Source organism: Myxine glutinosa, chromosome 4, assembly GCF_964187855.1.
Source record: "Myxine glutinosa chromosome 4, kmMyxGlut1.1, whole genome shotgun sequence".
NCBI classification, from domain to species: Eukaryota; Metazoa; Chordata; class Myxini; order Myxiniformes; family Myxinidae; genus Myxine; species Myxine glutinosa.
The window spans coordinates 51,710,281-51,732,277 of NC_136264.1; the positions used below are offsets into that span (position 1 = coordinate 51,710,281).

The 21,997-nt window shown below is 42.1% G+C and overlaps 1 protein-coding gene across 1 annotated transcript in view; it reads right to left on the reverse strand.

Annotated features, from left to right (window-relative positions):
* Nucleotides 1–21,997, reverse strand: part of LOC144891712 (kinesin-like protein KIF1B) — a 65,155-nt gene that overhangs the window by 22,151 nt on the left and 21,007 nt on the right. The window contains exons 8-11 of the mRNA XM_078775708.1: nucleotides 16,112–16,238; nucleotides 13,893–14,070; nucleotides 13,171–13,261; nucleotides 7,857–7,975 (exon numbers count right to left, since the gene is read on the reverse strand). Of these exons, the coding sequence (XP_078631834.1) occupies nucleotides 7,857–7,975; nucleotides 13,171–13,261; nucleotides 13,893–14,070; nucleotides 16,112–16,238 (515 nt within the window). The remainder of the gene's footprint in view (nucleotides 1–7,856; nucleotides 7,976–13,170; nucleotides 13,262–13,892; nucleotides 14,071–16,111; nucleotides 16,239–21,997) is intronic.

Here is a 21,997-nt window from a genome sequence, read left to right on the forward strand (position 1 = left end):
GTTCTTCCCTGGTCCAACAGTTCAGCAGATTCGTGATGACTAATGGTCAGATCGACGAACTGATGAACCGACTTGCCCAGCTGTTCCTTCTGCTATAAATTGATGAATCTTGTGTGTGTCTGTGTGCGTGTCTGTGTGCGTGTCTGTGTGCGTGCCTGTGTGCGTGTCTGTGTGCATGTCTGTGTGCATGTCTGTGTGTGCGGCATGTTTTTGTGTAGTTCAACTGGAACTTTCTGATGTGGAATTTCTGATTTGTGTAGTTCTACCCACTGGCGGAGATTGGGGGAAAGGGCAGATGGGGCATCTTAATTTTTTCCAGTAGTTTACAATTAAGATAAAACATGCCGTATTTAAACATGAGTAACAATAATGAACGTAAACTGTATTTGTGATTTCACGTACACTGTAACAACACTAACAAATGGCAATTTTGGAAGTCAGACCGAGCTACCCATTATTAATATTAAGCCCTTGCCCCCCCCCCCCCTAATAGGGAAATCAAAGTACGCCTATGGTTCTACCAAAATGATTGTTATGATCTCCTGAGTTAATTAGGCCAATCATGCTCCGCCCATGGTTGCCTCATGCCTCATCACATATCCAATTCATGCTCCACTCATGTGCTTTGTCATCTCCACATGATCTTCGCGTCATATCCGCAGGAGCGGCTGCTGCGGACGATTTCCCTCTGGACGGTGGATTTATGTGACGAAAGCATGGTTTTTTTTACCGTTGCACTTGGAGTGTTTTATAATAAAGCAAAAGTGATTAAAAACTTCTGAGCATTGGTAAGCTGCCTGGAACGTTCCTTATTCAAAATAATCTGGACACGAGGGCTGTTCCAGGATATTCAATTAGTCATAGCTTATAATATATCATCGAAAATCTGAAGGGGGTGGGGGCACCTCCTGCACGCACCCCCTGCACCCCTTGCATCTGGATCCGCCAGTGGGAACCCCATGGAGTATGGCTGCATACTCTGGGCCGATGCTCTTGCTACCCACATTGCTTGTCTTCAGGTGGTCAAAACAAGGCTTTACCACACGATTGGAAGCTCAAGACAAGCGGCAGATTCCTAGGGACCGTCGCTCTGCCACAGGCGACAAGTTGATGGGCTCTTCATTTTCATCAGCCTACATCTGGCCCTGCTCCTCCTCTCCTCTCCTATCACTGCTCTCCCCAATACACATGTTGCACCCATTCCTCAAGAAACCCTTACTTACTCACCTGTCCAAATTCCAGTCTGGCAACCCTCCTGTATTCATTCGTCCTCTTCTCCCAATTCTGGAATCACCTCCCTGTGTGCATTGTCTTGTTCTCCTCAATTCAGTCTTTCAAATGTGCTGCCAATCATTACGTCATGAGCTCACTCATGCATATCCACTATTTATTGTCCCCCGTCGCACCGCGGAGCGAAAGGGGGACTGTGGTTTTCCTCTCCGTCGGTGTGTGTGCGTCCGTCCGTCCGTCCGTCCGTCCGTCCGTCCGTCCATGCGTGCATGCATCCGTCCGTCTGTCTGTGCATCCGTCCGTCCGTGCGTGCGTGCGTAAGCGTAGGACCGAATTCTAATTTGGTGTGTGGGTGCAACTAGGCATACGGAAGAACCCTATTGAAAATTAGGTCGCCACGTCAAAATCCAAGATGGCTGTCACCATATCTAAACCTTGTGAGCGCGATATCTTGAAAAGTAAATGTATGAACCTTGTGAGCGGAATATCTTGAAAAATAAATGAACTACTAACTTCTAATCCGGTGTGTGGGTGTATCGAGGCATAAGGTAGAACCCTATTGAAAATTGGGTCGCCACGTCAAAATCCAAGATGGCTGTCACCATATCTAAACCTTGTGAGCGCGATATCTTGAAAAGTAAATGTCTGAACCTTGTGAGCGGAATATCGTGAAAAATAAATGATCTACTAACTTCTAATCCGGTGTGTGGGTGTATCTAGGCATAAGGAAGAACCCTATTGAAAATTGGGTCGCCACGTCAAAATCCAAGATGGCCACCACCATATATGTCTGAACCTTGTGAGCGGAATATCTTGAAAAACAAGCATTCTGAGTATTGCGCTGCAATACATGTCCCCTACCGGCAGTCTGTCGTCCGGAAAACTGTTGGGGAAATTACCAAGGGTTATTTACCCACAGGTTCTGAATCGTTCCCAATTGCAAATTACCTCAGGACGGGCTCACCTGTGATTCGCACTCGGGACTTCGATTTATACACCTTGCAGACAGGTCAGCAGAAGCACTAGAAAATAAGTTGTTGATAAAGAACCTTTCGAGTCGCTAAATATCAGTAATTTATTATATTTTCCGGTTCACGATCAATGATCGATGTGTATATATAAATGTTGCTTGGCTTGGCTCCGCCCCTTCACGAAAGCGCGCGCTGTGTCGCGCTGTTGACATTCGCGAGACGAGGCTGAGGGAACGTGGTGCGGCTAGAGGAGAACTCTCGAATAAACAAGAGATATCCATTTTAAAAATATTTTCGTTTAATTAATGATATCTGCCAAACCACGTGCCCTATCGCAAATTCCAAAAGGACATTTTAGTAGACTGACATGCTGAACAGATCTGTGAAGTTTCCCCTCGATTGGATCAAAAATGACGGAGGAGCTCGGTTTTAAAGGTTCATGCTTAAAAACGTCATAACTCTGAAACCATGTGATGCATGACGTCATGCTCGCTGACTTTTTTGTTCGCCATGGGTATGCGATTCTGCCTGCAAAGTTTGGCCTCGATCTGCTCAGCCGTTGCAGAGAAAAAGGGGTTTTCGTGTTTTCACGAAAAACAATATGGCGGCCGAACCACGTGACCTGTGACGTCATAATTACCATTGAAATATTCTACAGACCGAGTTCCTCCTATGGTGAAAATTTGATCTCAATCGGTCCAATTATTGCAGAGAAATTGGTTTTTAAAGGAAATTAAAACTTAAAATGGGACTGAGTTAAGGATCATCAGAATTATCAGAATTACCAAAGTTCAAAGTGCCATAACTTTGTCAAAAATGATCGAAACGTCGTGAAGTTCGAACTTGATCTGTAACTTATCATGAGGAAACCATGTGCCAAGTTTGAAATCATTAGCATTAAGAATTTAGAAAAGAAGTCCGGAAAACTATTCTTTGCGTGACGGACTGACGGACTGACAGACGGAGGGACGGCGTGCAAACCTATAGTCCCTTCCGGTGTACACCGGTAGGGGACTAATAAGCGAAGTACTAACTTCTAATCTGGTGTGTGGGTGCGTCTCCAACCCACTCGCAAATATTATCAACTCTTCCATGTTTTCTGCGTCTTCCACTTTGTCAACTCACATCACTTCACCGACGGGGGCGTAGCGCTTGTTCTACATATGTTTATTCTTTCCTATTCTGTTCCTCTCCAGGATATTGTTACTCGTTTTTGTGTTATTCCTCCTTTCCTCCACTCCTGCTCCACCCCAATACACTTTATTAAGTTCACTGCCCTTTACTATTTAGCTCTTCCATGAGCCTAGACCATTGTATTAAAAAATACAGCAAATTTAAGAACATTACCGTTCTTTTTGATACATTTTCCGAAAATTATTATACAATAGAGGATTGTCTCTACTTTAAACTTAGAGCTTCACAGACACTATTTGCCAGAATTTATGGAAATAAAAAACGAAGTGGCAGGATGGTTAAATGTGAGAAGTTTTTTTTTGTGTTTTGATAAAGCCACAGAAAAGTTTTAAAAAGGGAAATATTATTTTTGATGTAACTCACAATATCCATTTAGGCCATGGGGCATACCATTAAAATCCACTTTTTCGTGCAACAGGAATGGGGATTACTTGATTTATTCATGAAAATCAGCAAAATATTCGTTCCATTCGATATAATAATGTCCCCAATAAATATACCTGCACATTAAAATACAAATAAAGAAAGAATTTCGATAAAAAAATCAGGTTTAAAATTCGCGGACAAGGTTGTTCACGTGATAAATTCAGCGAATGAGCGCTCCAGATACGTCAGGTGCCGTAATTGGCCAATCACGCAGCTCATACTAAGCTCCGCTCGGTAGCTGACAAACCAAGATGGCGACGCCCATTGCTTCGGCAGTGACAGGAAAACCTGTTCAATTTTCGTCCAAATTTTGCGTGATGCATGTTGTCCATAAAACTAAAAGCAATTTCATTCAATTCAATGATAAAAACTGGGCCCGCTTTGTTGAATTTGCGAGTAAATGGTTGCTCTATGACTGTAAAGAACGCGATTTACTGGCCGACTGTGCGGTAAAGCTGGGGCTTGATTTTGCCGATACACAATCCTGCATTGAAGCCAAACCAGAAAATCCCAACATTGGCTACCATTATGATTGTTCACGTCGCTTTTGTGACATCAGTAAAGTGAACAGGCTGAAGGAGAAAAAGACCGAAACATCTACATGTCATGGTAAGTTAATATGATTATGTAGTAATTGTTTTAGTAAGCTTTAAGTTTAGCCAAAAGTTTCAATTGTTCTGCAAACATAGACATGATCATGATGATAGAATCTGATCATGATGATAGAATTCACATTACATTGCCATATATCATGATCAAATAAATCATCATGCTTGATTCAAGCAAGTTAGTAATAAGTTCCGGAAGATTTGGAGTTGGCCTTAGAAGAGTAGTATCTTCAAATTCAATTGACAAATGTACAGCAGACTCAGCAAGTCATGCATGATGAAATGTACATTTTATGATTTTGTTTATCTATTTCAAGACTACAATTTATAATACAAATCGTACTATTGCAAGCATGCTCTTTTACTTTAGTAATAGTATCATGATATGTGGGGATATTGTGGTTTATGTCATCAGGCTCATGTCACACCTCATTACAGTTTTTAGGATCCACAAAGAATTAAGAAATAATTTTGTACATGTAGACTACACATTTTTACTAAATTGTACGGTAGGTACTTCTTACTGTCCTGTAAATGATGGTAATAAAAAGTATGTTTACCTTGTCGGAGAAGTTGTTAAAAAAACCTTGATTTGATATTTGTTACTAAAAAAGACAGATGTTTGCAAAATTTTAAACTCTATAATTATAAACAATAAACACATGTTGAGTTTATTTTTATTTTGTATTTTTGTTTTGTTGTTTTTTTGCGCGGTGGTCATGGTCATTAATATTTTTACTAGCAAAGCGTGTACAAATGTATAACAAGGGATGCACCAATAGATTCTTGGGGGGGGGGGGGGGGGGGGGACATGGAAGTTTTTTGAAGAAAAAAAACGTCACCTACTATTGAGGCAAAAAAGAAAATTTACTCACTGATCTGAGTAGAAAAACAACAACTGAATATCAATGAAATACATTATATCAATCAAATGCCAGGACACTGATGTCTTCATAATTAGTTTAGGTTGTGCTCATCAGTTTACTGTGCCTCTACTGTTTCACACCGGTGTCAAAGATAAGGTACGAACTCTTGATATGACATCTCTACAGAGCCAGCTGGGAACTGATGTAACATCTGCGCTTGTGGGATTTCACCCGTTTACTGGTTGCGACTCAGTTAGCGCCTTCAGAGGAAAAGGGAAAGTCACACCTTACAAGCTAATGATTAAGTATGACAAGTACAAAGAAACCTTTCAAGAGCTTGGGGTGTCATTCACTCCATCAGATGACCTAATTGCTAGACTGGAGCGATTTGCTTGCCATGTATATGGGCAGGAGAAAGCAGAAACCGTCAACGAGGCCAGATATGATAAGTTTCGACTTGGTGTCCATGCTGGAGAATCCCTTCCACCAAACAGAGATTCTCTCATCAAACACATCATGCGTGCTAATTACCAAGCTGGTATATTTCGTCGTTGCCTAGAACAGCTGCCAGAAATTCCAGCTCCCAGTGAATCAGGATGGAAAGTTGAAGAGATTGATGGAACACCTTCTCTGGAAGTGGACTGGTGTAGTCTTCCACCTGCTCCTGATGACATCCTGGAGCTAGTACACTGTAGCTGCAAGAAGAGAAAATGTAAGCGTGCACTCAAAGATGACGTGCAGTCAGTGGCTGACGTAACATGCTGCAGTGAGCTTGGTATGCAATGTACAGAACTCTGTAGATGCACTGGATGCGAGAATGGTGAAATTGTATCCGATGAACCAGTTGCTGAGCCAGAGGAAGGAGCTGGTTCTGATGAAGAAGAATATTGAGGTGAAGTTCCTTTTTTTGAGGTCATATGAATTTATCAATCTTCATTTTTAAAGTGTCTTTTAGGTCAAGTGCACAAATATCTGGGAACCTGGGATCGAACCTGGGAACCTCCGCTTTACTAGTAAGATGCTCTAACCTGAAGTTGAAGTTGAACTGAAATATACGATCAGATGGAGAAGAACGGATGATTTTAAATCAATACGCTTCTCAGATGAGAGGATGTTAGAGGAACGGGACTAGAACTGAAGACCTATTGATTTAAAATCATCCGTTCTTCTCCATCTGATCGTATAGCTCAGTTGGTTAGGGCATCGCACTAGTAAAGCGCAGGGTTCCCAGGTTCGAATCCTGGATGATCAGTGATTTTTTCACTGATTGTCATCTATGTGTGGTTGACATGTTTAAAATTAATTTATTCTTAAGTACAATCATTTTTTAAATGAAAGTCCTGTGTTCATGATTTCGACCTTATACCTGTGAATATAGTTAATAGTACAAATTTCTCAAACTTGAAAGCTGTAAATTGAACAATGATGTAAATTATAATGTAATGGATATCATAAACAAATTTGATTGTCTCAATTATTTATGTCTGTCTGCCTTATCCTGGCATGTATACATTATGTATTGAACATGGAAACGAAGCAAAAGTAACAGTACTCTTAAACACTGTTAATCATGCAAGCACTTTCCATGACATGCGTAATGTATACATGTTGTACTGTTTTAAATAAATAAGTTGAAAATGAATCTTCTAAAAAGTAAAAGGAGTCAGCCGTCAACTGCCACTCATTGCCATTCTTCAAATCAAAGAAGATGAACTGATCATAGAAGGTAGAAGTGAGAAGTTAATTTTAAAAAAGTAAAATAAAAATGATTTATTTGCGGCACAACATGTGTTTCAGCTGTGGCGGACCATATTTTCAGATTGGATTCATTTTCAAGTTATCGCTATGACTATCTAGATACAAAAATATCATGTTTATTGGTGTATTTTAGTGAAAAGGAGGTCTAGAAACAATATCACAATCAATTTTTTTCATTTTACTCCTCAAACTATCCAGAAATAAAAGAAAATGCAGTAACGTATAGTTGATGAATATATATTTACTTGCATTTTCATCAAGTGCGCGTTAAAAATTAATGAGCACCCCTGGTGTCTGGGGACATGGTGTTTCTTGTTCAGGAGCACATCCCCAACCCATCTATAGCAATTTTAAGTAATCCCCTGCGTTGTTGCACGAAATTGTCAAATTGAGCACATTTTAGCCCTATGCCCCATGGCCTAATTTAATGGGAGTAGGAAAATGGATTTTTCCACCTGGCCTAGTTACCCCATCCTGCACAGTGGTCATGTGAAGAGGTTTCCGTGCTTCAGGAGAGGTGATGGTTTTACTAGTTTTTCCTCTTTTTCTTTGTAGCCCTTTACAAATCAGTGGCTTTTAGTCTTGTTTAGGGTGAACTTAAAAAAATAAAAAATAAAAAACGATATAATTCAGGGATAATATCCTGGTTTACACAATTTACTCTGTCACAAATTTAAGCTTGGTATCGGTACTCCAGGGACGATCCAAAAGGAGCGTTGAGGCTGCAGGTTTACTGTTTCCAAACTGTTACTAAACTCAGACAGGACCATAAATACAATTAATTAGTTACAACAAAAGCCAACCTGTTCACATCCACACATTGGTTGTGTGTGGGATGCTGTTGATAATGTCCAAACACTTCAAACACAATGGGACGGGTCTTGATGTATTTCACAAACGACCTGGTCACTTCCACAGCAATCTGCAATGAAATTATGCACAAGCCTTTGAGCACCTGTGTTCCCTTTCAAGTGCCACAGTCACAATAACCATCACAATGTTTCCATTCATAAATAACCCACAACATTTTCTGGCCTTTATTTAATGTGAGTCCATGAGGATACCATGCAGGTTTAGATAATGACTTCTGGGAATTAAAATCCATTATTGACAAAAACATGACCATTTGTTTCTGAGGGGATTGAATAACAGTGTACAATAATTTTTTAATTTTCTAAATGATTCTTCACCATTGAGAAATAGGACCAAAAACGATATATAGCACGATGTTTCAAAAATTGTGGACGAGTTATGACAAAACTAGGTGGATGAGTTGCTTAGGTGACAAGAACAAGCCAATTAGATATTGGTTCAGGTTTGAATCCAGATCCAGCCTATCGGTGGGAAACAAAACAAACTGTTCAGCTTGGCGGAGGTGTGCGCTCTACCGAGTGCGGTTTTAAATGCTTTTAAAGGAAGAAGAGTTTATATTTAATGTAGGTTCAGTTTGGAGATATTGAGAAATTGGGGGGGGGGGGGGGGTGGGTGTATAACCAGAAGCAGAAGGAAATTCAAGCAGAAATGAGAATCGTTATGGAGTGAAAAATAATAATAATTTTTTTGTTTGGTGATTTTTTATTTTTTGAAGCGAGAAGAAGAAATAAGATGACATTGAGGAAGAAGCAAGATACCTGGGAAGTAGGAATGTTTCCACTTTTATAGGCTCAGGGAAGGTGGAAAAAAACAAGCAAGGGAATGAAAGAACAAGAAAGGAGGAGAGAGGAGGAAGCACAGTAACCAGAAAGAGCTTTGGGTTAGGTAGGGTTAAAGGTAGAAAAGATTATGAGGAAGGATGGGGGATGACACTGCTTGCTTCAAGCCTTGAAGGAAAGAATGTGACTGAACCGTCTCCGTCTCCCTAAATAAGTTCCACAAACGAGAGAAAAGTGTTGAGGTGAGTGATAGGCCGGGATTAATGGATTTGATGAGTTTAACCAGGAGGGAGTTACTGGAACAGTACGTGCATCATGGAGAAGTTGGGGAGGGATTGGAGGCAGAGAGGGAGAGGGAGAGGGAGAGGGAGAGAGGGAGAGAGGTAGAGAGGGAGAGAGGGAGAGAGGGAGAGAGGGTAGAGAGGGAGAGAGGTAGAGAGGGAGAGGGAGAGAGAGGAGAGGAGAGGGAGAGAGAGAGAGAGGGAGAGAGAGAGGGAGAGAGGGAGAGAGAGAGGGAGAGGGAGAGAGAGGGAGAGGGAGAGAGGGAGAGAGGGAGAGGGAGAGGGAGAGGGAGAGGGAGAGAGGGAGAGGGAGAGGGAGGAGGGAGGGAGAGGGAGAGAGAGAGAGAGAGAGAGAGAGAGAGAGAGAGAGAGAGAGAGAGAGAGAGAGCGAGAGCGAGAGCGAGCAGAGAGGGGCAAGATCTTGAGAAAAGTGGTTAAAAAACCAGGGCATCCACGACCAGCCTGCAATGTGAAGCAACAGGCCATGTGCTTCAGCGTTATTGTGGGAGATGCCATTCCTTTGAGAGCTTTATATTCCACATTAATCAAGACAGAGTACATATTAGGCCATAATTGTGCACTTTCTGCATATCAGCATGATGCTGCTTGAAGCGAGCAATTATACAACTAACAGGCAGTAAGTGCTCTTAAATGCTGAAAATAAACGAAAATAACCCTAATCCTAAGTGTTGTTAAAGATATGACAATTGATGGTTAGGCTTGAATTACATTTTGATTGCAGTTGTAAAACATGTATTTCGCTGCACTTGAAGAAAATTTTAATAAACTAGCTTCAAGTCCTGTATTATCAGCATCCAATTTGCATGTCCATGATCGGTTTGTTATACAGTGGCCTGCAAAAGTATTCACCCCTACCAATAATGCCACATTCAGCTGATTACAAATTATGGTGAAACAATGTTTCCAAATGAACTTTTTCATTCATAACTGAACAGATCAAACTAAACTGTTATAGTTGAAGGAGGTTACATGTCAGGAATACCTGCAAAAATCATGTACAAATCGAAATTCATTGGTTGCAAAAGTATTCAGCCCCTCAGGGGAGTACTTGGTGGAATAACTTTTTGCAGCAATGACTTCTATTCTTCTTTCTGGTTCCGTCTCTACCAGCTTTGAAGAGTGAGATGCTGAAATATTTCCCCAATCTTCATGTGGAAATTGCTCTAGTTTTGCCATGTTTGATGGGGATCGTCCTTGGACTGCAATCTTCAAGTCGCGCCATAAATCTTCAATTGGGTTCAAGTCAGGACTTTGATTGGGCCACTCAAGAACATTTATTTCTTCTTATTCAGCCACTCCAGTGTGGCTTTAGCTTTGTGCTTCGGATAATTGGCCTGCTGAAATGTGAATCTCCTACCAAGTTTCAGATTCATGGTTGAATCAAGCAGGTTTTCCTCAAGGATTCTCCTGTTCTTTGCACCGTCCATTGTCCCTTCTATCCCGATAAACTTGCCAGTCCCTGCAGATGAAAAGCAGCCCCATAACATGATGCTGTCACCACCATGCTTGACAGTGGGGATGGTGTTGGCTAGGTGATGTGCAGTGGTCAGCTTCCACCAGACTTTGAATTTAAACCAAAAAGTTCAATTTTTGTCTCGTCTGAGCACAAAACCTTTCCCTACATGCCTTCAGTATCATTAAGATGCTTTGTCGCAAACTCCATAATTATGAGCTTTTAGATGCGTCTTTTTCATTAATGGCTTATTTATTGCCACTTGTGCATAGAAGCAAGCTTTGTGAAGGGAATGAGATATTACATTAACGAACAGGATTATAAATAACTAGCAGAAGTACCCGGCATTGCCGGGCGGGGGAGGGGAGGGGGAGGGGGAATGGGAGGGGAGGGGAACGGGGGGGAGGGGAGGAGAGGGGGGGAGGGGAGGGGAGGAGAGGGGGGGAGGGGAGGAGAGGGGGGGAGGGGAGAAGAGGGGGGAGGAGAGGAGAGGGGGGAGGGTGGAGGGGAGGGGGAGGAGAGGGGAGAGGGAGGGGAGGGGGAGGGGAGGGGGGAGGAGAGGAGAGGGGGGAGGAGAGGAGAGGGGGGAGGGGGAGGGAAGGGGGGAGGAGGAGGGGGAGAGGGAGGGGGAAGGGGGAGGGGAGGGGTGGGGGAGGGGGAAAGGGAAGGGGTAGTGGGGAAAGGGAAGGGGTAGGGGGGGAAAGGGAGGGGGAGGGGGAAGGGGTAGGGGGGAAAGGGAGGGGGAGGGGGAAGGGGAGGGGAACGGGGGGAGGGGAGAAGAGGGGGGAGGGGGAGGGGAGGAGAGGGGGGAGGGGAGGAGAGGGGGGAGGGGAGGGGGAGGTGGGAGGGGGAGTGGGAGGGGGAGGGGGAGGGGCGCTGAAATGTGAAAAAACGCAATCGCTTTTCGCTCTGAATTACATGCGAACGCGTAACTGTGAGTTTATGGCGGCAAGGAACATCACGTGATCGCTCTGAGCGAATCAGCGCGTTGCTCTGCCACCTGCTCAGATTCCGTGTATAATATTCCTCGCTGAAATGCGCTGAGGTAAATATGAATAAAAAATATGGATCTCGTAAAGATGAAAGAAAAAAAACCTATGTGGTGTGAATGGCAATGTTCCTCGCTGAAATGTGAAAAAACGCAATCGCTTTTTGCTCTGAATTACGTGCGAATGCGTAACTGAGTTTATGGCGGCAAGGAACATCATGTGATCGCTCTGAGCGAATCAGCGCGCTGCTCTGCCACCTGCTCAGATTCCGTGTATAATATTCCTCGCTGAAATGCGCTGAGGTAAATATGAATAAAAAATATGGATCATCAAATATTTTGAGGTAGGCCATGTTCTTCCCAGGCTCAATGGCCATGTCTATGCCAAATATCAAGCACGTGAGCCTCTTCGTTTAGGAGTCTATCGGTAACATTACACACACACACACACACACACACACACACACACACACACACACACACACACACACACACACACACACACACACACACACACAAACTGTGTTTTATATATATAGATTAAATTTATATTTGTGGGATAATTACACGCCCAGACCAGGAAATGAACCCAGGTCCTCTGGTGAACCGCACCAGTGCTCTGGTTGAAGACTTGGGTTCGATCGACGCGTGTAATTATCCCATCCATATCAATAATTAAAGAATGCGATACTGTTTGATTGATGAACACTGACCCCCGTCTCGGACATAGAGCCTTGCAGCAATTTCGAAGTAATTGTTGGATTTACAGTGACATCCCGAACCAGTTTCCTGCTTGCCAGGCTGCTGAGTTTGGATGGGCGACCTGATCTAGGTAGAGTCTGGGTGGTATGATATGTCTTCCACATCGTGTGTGGGTTTGGTTTTTTTCCTTACCAAGCCCAATGTTTCAACCTTTACTTGACTATAAACTGTCACATTGGAGCTTTCCACGTAAGGAGTTGTTTTACAAAGTGAACCTTCCTCCGGATGGACATGAAACTCGGTGTCCCATCTTCTCGCATTAGCGTGTAGACATAAGAATCCCTTAGTGTCTTTCATGAAGAGTAGGAGAGTTATCGTCAGCACGCTGAACAAATAAAAAAAGTCCTGCTCAAACTACCTTTAGTCAAGCACACTACGATGGTGGCGGTGTCTCCATAACACTCTGGGAACATTTTGTGACTCGTCAATGCCCCTTTTTCCAAGAATATGGGCCTCCAACAGACCAGTGTGTCGTTGGTTGATATCTCCATATGCGGGTTTCAGAAATTGGAACTGAGTCTGTCCAGGTCTCAAAGTATCCACCTCCATGTGTGTGTGTGTGTGTGTGTGTGTGTGTGTGTGTGTGTGTGTGTGTGTGTGTGTGTGTGCAACTTGCTGTTGGCTGCTATCTCCACAGGTGGGTGGGTTTCAGGAGGTTGAACAGAGACCTACCAGGTCTCAAAGTATCTATCTCCAGTGTGTGTGTGTGTGTGTGTGTGTGTGTGTGTGTGTGTGTGTGTGTGTGTGTGTGTGTGTGTGTGCGTGCACATGTGCACGCAATGACGCCCGTGTTCACCGAATGTCAAAATGTGCTTTACATAACCATCTCACAGAACAAGCATTTCGACATTTGGTTGCAAAAGTTTCAGTTTAGTTCCTTTTCATCAATTCAATGGCCACAAACACCACAGGCCACAAACACCACCCCTTAAACATGATGTAAAGGAGAGCCAAACATACATTCTGCACATGGTAGAATGGTAGTGCTGTCCCACGTCCTGAGTTCTTGAGTGGTTCAGTGGAAAAAGCCTCATCATGACAGTGTAGGAAGCTGGAGGATAGAATCGCAAAACATGGTAATTTCCAACAAGTAGTGTACAATGTATTGAAAAGGAAGCTTTTAGACTGTTTCTATTTTAAATTAAATAAGCATGGTGTAATACAATATATTGACTTATAAATGTTAACTACGAATGGTATAAGTTAATAAACTGCACGGGAGTACACCAGTTAAAAATCATACATTATGTTGTGAGATTCTTCTTGCTCTTCAGCTTTCTCTTTCTGCACATTACAATGATTTACCCATACATTTCATTGGTTTAACTTCCAAAAAATAGCATTACTTAAATTAGAATCCTCACTATCTTCTTTCATATGCATCACAAGGATGCGAGTTGAAACATTGGCCGGGCGGTGTGGCTATGCCACTGATGCAACGCCATCTGTAGTTAGGGCAGCAATTTGTTGAGGGTGCCGTCAATAGCTCGCCTACTCTTCACGAAAGGCACCATGGAATCCTCTAACGTCCACCAACTAATGCTGGCAGACGGGGCGCTCATTTTAACAATGATTCTAAGGATGGCATTGATGCCTCGCCCTACCTGTGAGACACCAAGTTGACTGTTTCTATCTGGGCCGACATTCCAACTGAATAAGTTGAAAAAAGTTCAATGACTCACTTGAACTGGCAGAAGATATCGGTGTATTCTGTGGGAATCCCTGAAGCTTGTAGGACCGTCACACGAAATGTGAAGATACTTCCTAAAGAAAGCTGCTCTCCAATTTTCTCATTTTCCAGTGCCATTCTTTGCTCCGTATCTTCAGGTAAACTCTCCTCTTCTGACTCTGCATGCAAAGCTATGGAAAGTTTTCATCAGTGGGACCTCAAAGGAAAGAATAACTATTCTCTCAAACCAATATATACCTCCTACAATCCTACATAGCTGCCCCAGTTGTCTCTACGACTGTCACTTCCCTTGAAACTAAAAACTTGTACAGATACCGAACTTCCCAATCATGTCACTTCGGTCTGTTTAAGATGTACCAGTACTAAGGCAAGCGAAATACGCCACTCGTGAATTGATGCAATTTGATGTTTCATGTTCAAGAATGAAATTTTGTTGTTACCCCATGCCCTAAGATGGCCGGAGGCATTTTTGGCCGGTTTTTGGGTTGTCCGTCCATCCGTTCGTTCGTCCGTAGGGGCTAAACCTCGTTTTTGTCAGCAACCACACGTCCGATTGAGATGAAACTTTAAGCGTAGGAGTGACACCCATGTAGAATGTTTTATGATAATTGTGACATCATAGGTCACGTGGTATGGCAGATATATTGGATTAAACGCAAATAGTTATGTTTTATTGTTTTATTGTTTTAAAACCAATGTTTTATTGGAAACCCCAAAATGGAAAAGTTTCAAATCATCGATGAAGTGGTATACCAGCCATAAATGTTTTAATCGAATGCCTTAACCTAAAAATCTGAAATTGCATGCACATTATCTATGACCCATTTGCATTAAAATATTAAATTTATGACATCATAGGTCACATGGTTTGGCAGCCATATTGGAATAAAGGAAAATATTAAATAATTATATCTCTGATACCGCTTACCCTATCTATACGAAATTTTACAAATGTCCTCCAACACAATTGTTGCATATAGTTTGAAATGATGGCATTGTAGGTCACGTGGTTTGGCAGTCATCTTGGATAGAAAAACAAATCTTATCCGATCAACAAGAAACTTCACAAATCTATATTATAAAACAGGAGTGTCCGTCCGTCCGTCTGTCCGTCCCCAAACTACTCCCTCGTTTTGGGGCTCGCCCCTCCAAACCTCCTGTGGAACGGTTTGGGGTCCCAGGGGATGCTGTAAGGTAGGGAAGAGGTTTCAAAAATTCCTCAATAAAATTATGATTTTGAAATTAACTCGATATGAACCTGCTGCAAATCCGGAAGTGGACAGATGACGGCAATGAGCTGGTTTGATAATATCTCAATACAATCGTCATTTAAAACAGTATTTTATTAAAGTAGCAATTTAATATTGGAATGACGTTTGGAATTGAGTGAATACAATTACGATTTTGAATTCGTAATTATATTCACCCAACCATACGGAACTACTCCACATCTAGATTTAAATATTTGTTTATGTCACGAATGTTGGTAAAAGTGATTTTTTATATTAATGCTACATAATTTGTGATCGGAGTTATGCTGTTTGGAATAAAAATAGAGATATTATGTTCAAGTGAATGATGAAATGCCGTGAGGGTTTCTACTTTATAAGCGTGACATTTGCGGATCGCCATATGCAGATTCGCCATTCACTGGGTATAGAACCATTCAAACGGGTACGTTTTTCGTGGAAGTCCTTCACGAACCTGCTGTCCATGCTTGATGTTCGACTACAGGTGCCACAGGAATGTGGAATTTATTGGTTTCATGCTTTAGCATTCACAGTTTGTTTTTTTACAACCCAAGTCTTTCACGAACTTGTCTGACGTGCGACTGAAGATGCCACAGGAATGTGGAATTTATTGGTTTCATGCTTTAGCATTCGCCGTTTTTTTTACTACCTAAGTCTTTCACGAACCTGTCTGACGTGCAACTGAAGGTGCCACAGGAATGTGGAATTTATTGGTTTCATGCGTTAGCATTCACCGTTTCCGCAGTTTGTTTGCTTTCGGCTCCCCACCCGTGCGTAGCACACATGTAGAATGTTTTCTACATGCGTAGCACGGGTACCTCGCTTGTAAATAATATTTTCAAGCAGACAGGATATATTGTCCAAAACTACTCCTCAAGTTAGCTTCAACTCACATTATTTAAGCAGTCACCCACAATGAGTCTATACAGTCCAAGTAAAAATCATTGCTAAAAACTCTTACCAAAATTATTATTGCTGTCATCAGACAATGAATCAATATCTGCTGACTCGCCTTGGCCCTCAACAATGCGAAGCTCTTCCTTGGACAGCACTGGTTTCAAGTTGCTGGGTTCTGGAGATTCTTGTCTCTGTTAAACAAATTCCATTCAATAATTAACGTTCACTTCAACATGTTGGCAAATGGATGTGGATCTTCTATCGGCAAGTGCAGAGACCCAACATTATTTCAACCACGCAGCAGCACTTTCATGGTTTCTAGACTGACAAATGGTGCATCTAATACTTTTTGGGCATATCTTAAGGAGTAAAGGGAAAGCAATAACTCAGACAAGACCCAAAGCACATGGCAATCAAGCTATAGTTTACATCCAATGCACCTGACATTTGTTTCTTGAAAGACATAAACAACAAATTTTTTTTTTAAACAAACCCATGTTTCTATCATTATATCAACCATGAGCCTTATATAACCACCTTTAGAGGCTAGCGGGGGTTGGCCTTTTTCGGGCACCGTGGTTGTTGTTGTTTTTCGGTCCCCTTTTTGAAGCAATGTTTTACGGCCGGATGCCCTTCCTGACGCCAACCCTTTTTGCCGCCTTTAACGACAAACAGGGAATTACCAGTGAACTGGTCCTCAATTAGCCGACCTCGGAAGGATGACAGGCTGAGTCAACCCCCCTGGCGTTAATTCAGCGATCGACCGGGATTCGAACCCAGGATCCTAGGATCCTAAGCCGGCACCCTAGCCATGAGCCTTATGGCAATTCAAAATCCAAATCCTCAACAAAAGGTAGACATGGATACAATTTCAAATTCAAATGAAAAGCATTGCTGTTAGCAGTGCTGGGTTTACAATGGCGCCAAAGGCAACTTGGCACATGACCCACAATCAGAAGGGGCCCATAGTGACCAAGATAAAAAAAAGTGTACATATCGTGATCTTCTCTTCTTCTTTAATGGCCACCATTATCTCACTTTTATTGTGGGGTTGGCTGGGGGAAGCTTGGCCCGAGTCTTCACGAACCGGCTGACATGGCCTAATGTTCAACTAGTTAGGGCAGGAATGTAGAATATGTTTATGATGCTGTCGATAGTTTGCCTACTCTTTGCGAAGGACGCCATGGGATCTTTAATGTCCACCAAAGAATGTTGGCAGACAGGACTCTCTTTAACGTCCATTCAAGGGATGACACACACATTGATGAATCACCCTGCCTGTGAAACACCGGGATGACAGTTTATAGCTGGGTCAGGAATCAAAACCAGGCGTGACAGCTTAGCGTCGAGTGTACGTACATCGAGGTCATCCGGCCAGCCCAAATATACAAATCGCAATGCGTTTCAACAAAGAATATGTTTACAATTTAGTGGGATCAGAAAATGGCAGGCTGTTTTATTGATATTTATTCATTTGTTATTTATTTTATGGACACTTGTGTATATCTCCTTCTGCCCAAACGGCTACCATTGCTGTTACTTTCATAGCAGCCACCTCCATCTGCAACTTAAACTTGTAAATAAAACATATACAGCTGTATGCTGTGTCAAAGACCACAAATTTGCTTGGCACCAGGCCTACAAAATGTTAATCCAGCCGTGGCTGTTGGGGTAAAGACTAGAGTTGGGAAAGGCAACCATTTAAAATGTGAAGTCAATCTCAATCTCACCTGTTGTAAACGTCATGTCAGTGATGCTCGCCCAACAAGAGTTCAATCTCGACTGGTTAGTGAGCCAAAATCAAATGAGATTTATCAGGCATAGTCGGCACAATATGGCCATCAGTCAGTACAAGGAGAGGGCTCTGAACACAAATCATGGCTAATAGAGTGGCCTATGTTCATTGCCTAAAAGCCAGGCTTTTGTGCGAAATAGAATTGGCTCCATAAATAACGTCGAGTGCATGTGTGTGTGTGTGCGAGAGATGTGTGTGTGTGTGTGTGCGAGAGATGTGTGTGTGTGTGCACGTCAATATATATTGCACGTGAATACAGTATATATATATACAGTCACGTGAAAAAGTAAGTACACCCCATGTAAAGTTTTGACTTTTTCAACATATTTCAACATACAGCTATTTGATCTTCATTTCAACAATATTGATAGATAAAGGTGATATAATATAGCAAATATCATGAAACATTTACATTTTGTAGTCCATTGTATAATTTAAATAAACATAAATGCAAATTTCCCATGTGGAAAAAGTAAGTACACCCCAACATTTATCACTACTTCAAATACCTAAAATTAGAATCTATCACTACTTCAAATACCTTAGTACACCCCATGAAATGTTTTTTAAAATCTTTTTAACATATGTGGACATATCAATAATTGATCTTCATTTAAACAGTATCTATAGATAAAGGTGATCTAATTGAACAAAAAACAATGAAAATTGACTTTACAATAATTTATTCAACAAAAAATTGTGGCACAGCATGCTCAATTGCATGCACAGCTCGTTTCAAATCCCCCACAACATCTCGATGGGATTTAGATCCGGGCTTTGACTTGGCCATTTCAGAACCCTCCATTTCTTTCTTTTCAGCCATTCCTTGGTGGATTTACGAGTATGTTTAGGGTCATTGTCATGTTGCAAGTTCCACCTTCGGTTGAGCTTCAACTTTCCGACAGATGGCCTCAAATTATCCTCAAGCACACTCTGGTACAATAAAGAATTCATAGTGGATTCTATGATGGTGAGCTGCCCAGGCCCTGATGCAGCAAAGCTGCCCCAAACCATAATATTTCCACCACCATGCTTTACAGTTGGTATCAGGTTCTTGTGGTCAAATGCTGTCTTTGGTTTTCGCCAAACATGTCTTCTGGTACTGTGGCCAAATAGCTCTACCTTAGACTCATCTTTCCAGAGCACATTGTTCCAGAAGTGCTAGTCTTTGCCCAGGTGTTCATTGGCAAACTTTAGTCTTTGGCACTATGACATCAACAGTGGCAAGAGCTACCTGTAGGTCCCGTTATGACACTCTGGGGTTATTAGAGACTTCTTTCAGCATCTTGCGGTCTGCTCTCAGGCTGAACTTGCTGGGGCGGCCTGGCCTGAACAAGTTGGCAGTTGTTTGGAATCTTCTCCACTTGTAGATGATCTTCCGGACAGTCGAATGATTGATTTCAAATTGTTTGGAGATCTTTTTAAATCCCTTCCCAGACTCGTAGGCATCTATAACCTTCTTTCTGAAGGCCCCAGAGAGCTCTTTTCATCTTGGCATGGTGACGCCGCACACTTCAACAACAAAGGGCAAACGAAACTAAATGTCTGAGGTTTAAATAAGACAGGTTCCTCCAAGATCCTCTCTAACGATGTTCTAATCATTTGCACCTGAGCTGGTGCACCCGATTCTAATTTTAGGTATTTGAAGTAGTGATAAATGTAGGGGTGTACTTACTTTTTTCACATGCGAAATTTGCATTTATGTTTATTTAAATTATACAATGAACTACAAAATGTAAATGTTTCATGATATTTGTTATATTATATCACCTTTATCTATCAATATTGTTGAAATGAAGATCAAATAGCTGTATGTTGAAATATGTTGAAAAAGTCAAAACTTTACATGGGGTGTACTTACTTTTTCACGTGACTGTATGTATATATATATATATATATATATATATATATATATATATATATATTTATATATATATATATATATATATATATATATATATATATATATATATATATATATATATATACAGACTTCGCATTTGATGTGGAAATTTTTTTTGTGGGGGTGAACTTACTTTTCAAGATGACTTAGAACCAAAAGTTCATTGGAATTATGTTGAAATTATTCTAGATTTTGTTAATGTGACCTTTAAAAGAAACAACAAGTCCAAAAAGTTTTAATTAAAACAAAAGCCGCGTCGATGTTACACAATGCCTAGATGCAGCTGTGCCTATAACGTCGATGTTATAGGCACAGGACATTCCTATTGATTCGATTACTTGATGTTATTTTTGTGCAAAGTGAAAATATATCTCAGCAATTTCCCGTGTGTGGCGACGAATTTTTAATATATCTCGGCATTTTCCCGTCTGTTATTTCAGGCGGTGTATGACTGACCATGCCGCGATTTAAACAAAATATATATATCTCGGCATTTTCCCGTCTCTTATTTCGGGCGGTGTATGACTGACCATGCCGCGATTTAAAAAAAATATATCTCAATGGACTTGAAGTTACAGGCCTTTGAGAATTCATTTCGTTCTATAAAGGGCAACTTTCATCGGATTTTCTTCCCGTTTTTTTTCAACCGAGTCTAAAACTATGTTGGCGACTGTGAAAAATGAAATGATATATCGAATTTGATTTGAAATAAAACTGTGTGAGAGAGGAAGACACGACGGGCCTACAAAACAGGCCTCAAAGCTATGCGAGTTAATAAAATGGTGGATATTTGTTTATATGAAGGCTCTCCCAGAATGGGTGGAGCTATGGTTCCCAGAATGGGTGGAGCTTTGAGGTTTTGTCTTCTCTGCAAGAACAAGAAGAAGAAGAAGAACAAGAAGAACAACAACAGCAGAGGGCACTCTATGACCACGTCTGCGACGCGGCTAAAAACCACATTTGACATTTCGAAGCAAATAAATTGATCCTTGAAAGTGATGTAAACTGATATCGAACTCAATTCACGGCCAGTACTGTGTTGAACTTCTGTACTTTTTCCAGAAGTATCTCTTTATTTTACACATTAGCCAAAAAAAATTTCAACAAAAACAAAAGCTAAATTATGACTGGGATTACGGACAGTAAAATTACAGTTCAGTACTTCGTGTAACCCCCATGAGCATTCAGGAGAGCACGTACACGTCGAGGCATGCTGTTCACGGGATTTGCCAAGGTTTTGACAGGAATCGCTTGCCATGCAGTGACAATAGCCTGCTGCAATTCACGCACAGAGGTAGGCTGCTGGTCCAAGTTGTCGATTTGACGCGTTAATTCTGCCCACAAGTTCTCTATCGGATTCATATCCTGGGACATGGCAGGCCACTCCATATGCTCGACACCACGGTCAGCAAGAAAGTGTTGGATCATGCGAGCACGATGATGCCGTGCATTGTCATCTTTGAAGACAAAGTTTCCTAGAAAGGCTGTACGAGCAAATGGAAGCAATGTTTCTTCCAGAATGAACCTGTACTTGAACTGGTTCAGGTTTCCATTCAGAACAACCAGGTCAGTTTTGCCCCCTGCATGAAAACCAGCCCAAACGGTCATCCCACCACCTCCAGCTTGGACTCTGGGCACTATACAATCTTCGTTGTGGGCTTCATGCACTTGTCTGCGTACTCGGACGCGGCCATCTTGACGATAGACCAGAAATCTAGACTCGTCACTGAAGGTCACGTGATTCCAGTGTCCTGGCTGCCATTGACGGTGCTCTCTGGCCCACTGCAATCGGCGCTGGCTGTGTTGTCGGGTCAGGCGTGGCTTTCTCAGGGGACGCCTGGCACGATAGCCTGCTTGAACCAGTCGTTGGTTGACTAGCCTTCTGGATACAGGCACATTTGTCAGTTGCTGCCACTCAGCCCTAAGCCGATTAGCTGACTTGGTACGGCCATTGCAGGCTAACCGGTGCAGCTGGCGATCATCTCTCCTTGTGGTTATGCGTGGACGTCCTGGCCTCGGTATTGGAGGAGGGACACCCCTCTGAGCATTTCGTTTCAGGATCTTTGACACCTGACCTTGAGTGATGCCATACTGCTGAGCAGTCGCACGCTGTTTCATGCCAGAATTTCGTAAAGCCACCACTCCATGACAAACAGCATTGTCAAGTTGACGGACCATCTCCAGAGGAAGTGGAAATAACTTTTGTAGACGTGCAGCAGTTGTTTTCCACTAATACAGAATGCAACAACCCT